Source organism: Lagopus leucura, unplaced genomic scaffold, assembly GCF_019238085.1.
Source record: "Lagopus leucura isolate 7727_CA_CO unplaced genomic scaffold, USGS_WTPT01 32130-0_obj-0_obj, whole genome shotgun sequence".
Classification (NCBI taxonomy): Eukaryota; Metazoa; Chordata; class Aves; order Galliformes; family Phasianidae; genus Lagopus; species Lagopus leucura.
Genome location: NW_024964588.1, coordinates 1 through 673, shown reverse-complemented (window position 1 = coordinate 673; position 673 = coordinate 1). Strand labels below are relative to the sequence as shown.

The following is a 673-nucleotide window of genomic DNA, read 5'->3' as shown; positions in this document are numbered from 1 at the left end:
CATTGATCCCACCCCCCCCCACATCCCACTTCTCGCCCCCCCTCAGATCTGCAGACATCTCAACCCCCCCTGGATCCTCCTGCGCTGCCCAACGGCTCGGAGCGGTGAGCTCAGCTCCAGGTGGGTTTGGGGGCTCCGTGTGACACGCAGGGGGGGCTCAGAGGCCGCTGCCCCCCAGGACCCCGTGGGGCGACGCCGATGGCACCGCGGAGCCGGGCAGCATCTTCGACACGGCACCGGCACGGCGTGGGCAGGTGGGAGCTCACCGTGGGGCGCCCCACAGCAGTGTGGGATGCACACACCGTGACCCCGCATCCCCTCTGCAGCCCCCCGGAGCTGCGCCTGCGCTGCAGCCCATCGAGGTACGGTGCTGCCCTGCCCCACAGCCCCCCTGCGCCCTGCGGGGGGACACCAGGACGTGGTGCTCTGTGGGGTGACCTCGGGAAGTGGAGCCCTATGGGGCCGTGCTGGGATGCGCTGCTCTATGGGGCGACGCTGGGAGGTGGCGCTGTGTGGGATGGCTCTGGGATGCTGTGTCCTATGGGGTGGCTTTGTGGTGCTGTGCCCTATGGGGTGACCCCAATGTGCTGCCCTGTGGGGTGACCCCAATGTGCTGCCCTATGGGGTGACCCCAATGCGCTGCCCTATGGGGTGACCCCAATGCGCTGCCCTA

At 69.2% G+C, this 673-nt stretch overlaps 1 protein-coding gene across 1 annotated transcript in view; it reads left to right on the top strand.

The window, feature by feature from the left end:
* The window catches only part of LOC122191776, a 1,115-nt gene extending 448 nt beyond the window's left edge, over positions 1–667 (top strand). The window contains exons 2-3 of the mRNA XM_042892172.1: positions 47–104; positions 179–667. Coding sequence (XP_042748106.1) covers positions 47–104; positions 179–603 — 483 coding nt within the window. The 3' untranslated portion in view covers positions 604–667. The remainder of the gene's footprint in view (positions 1–46; positions 105–178) is intronic.
* The last annotated feature ends 6 nt before the right edge of the window (positions 668–673 follow it).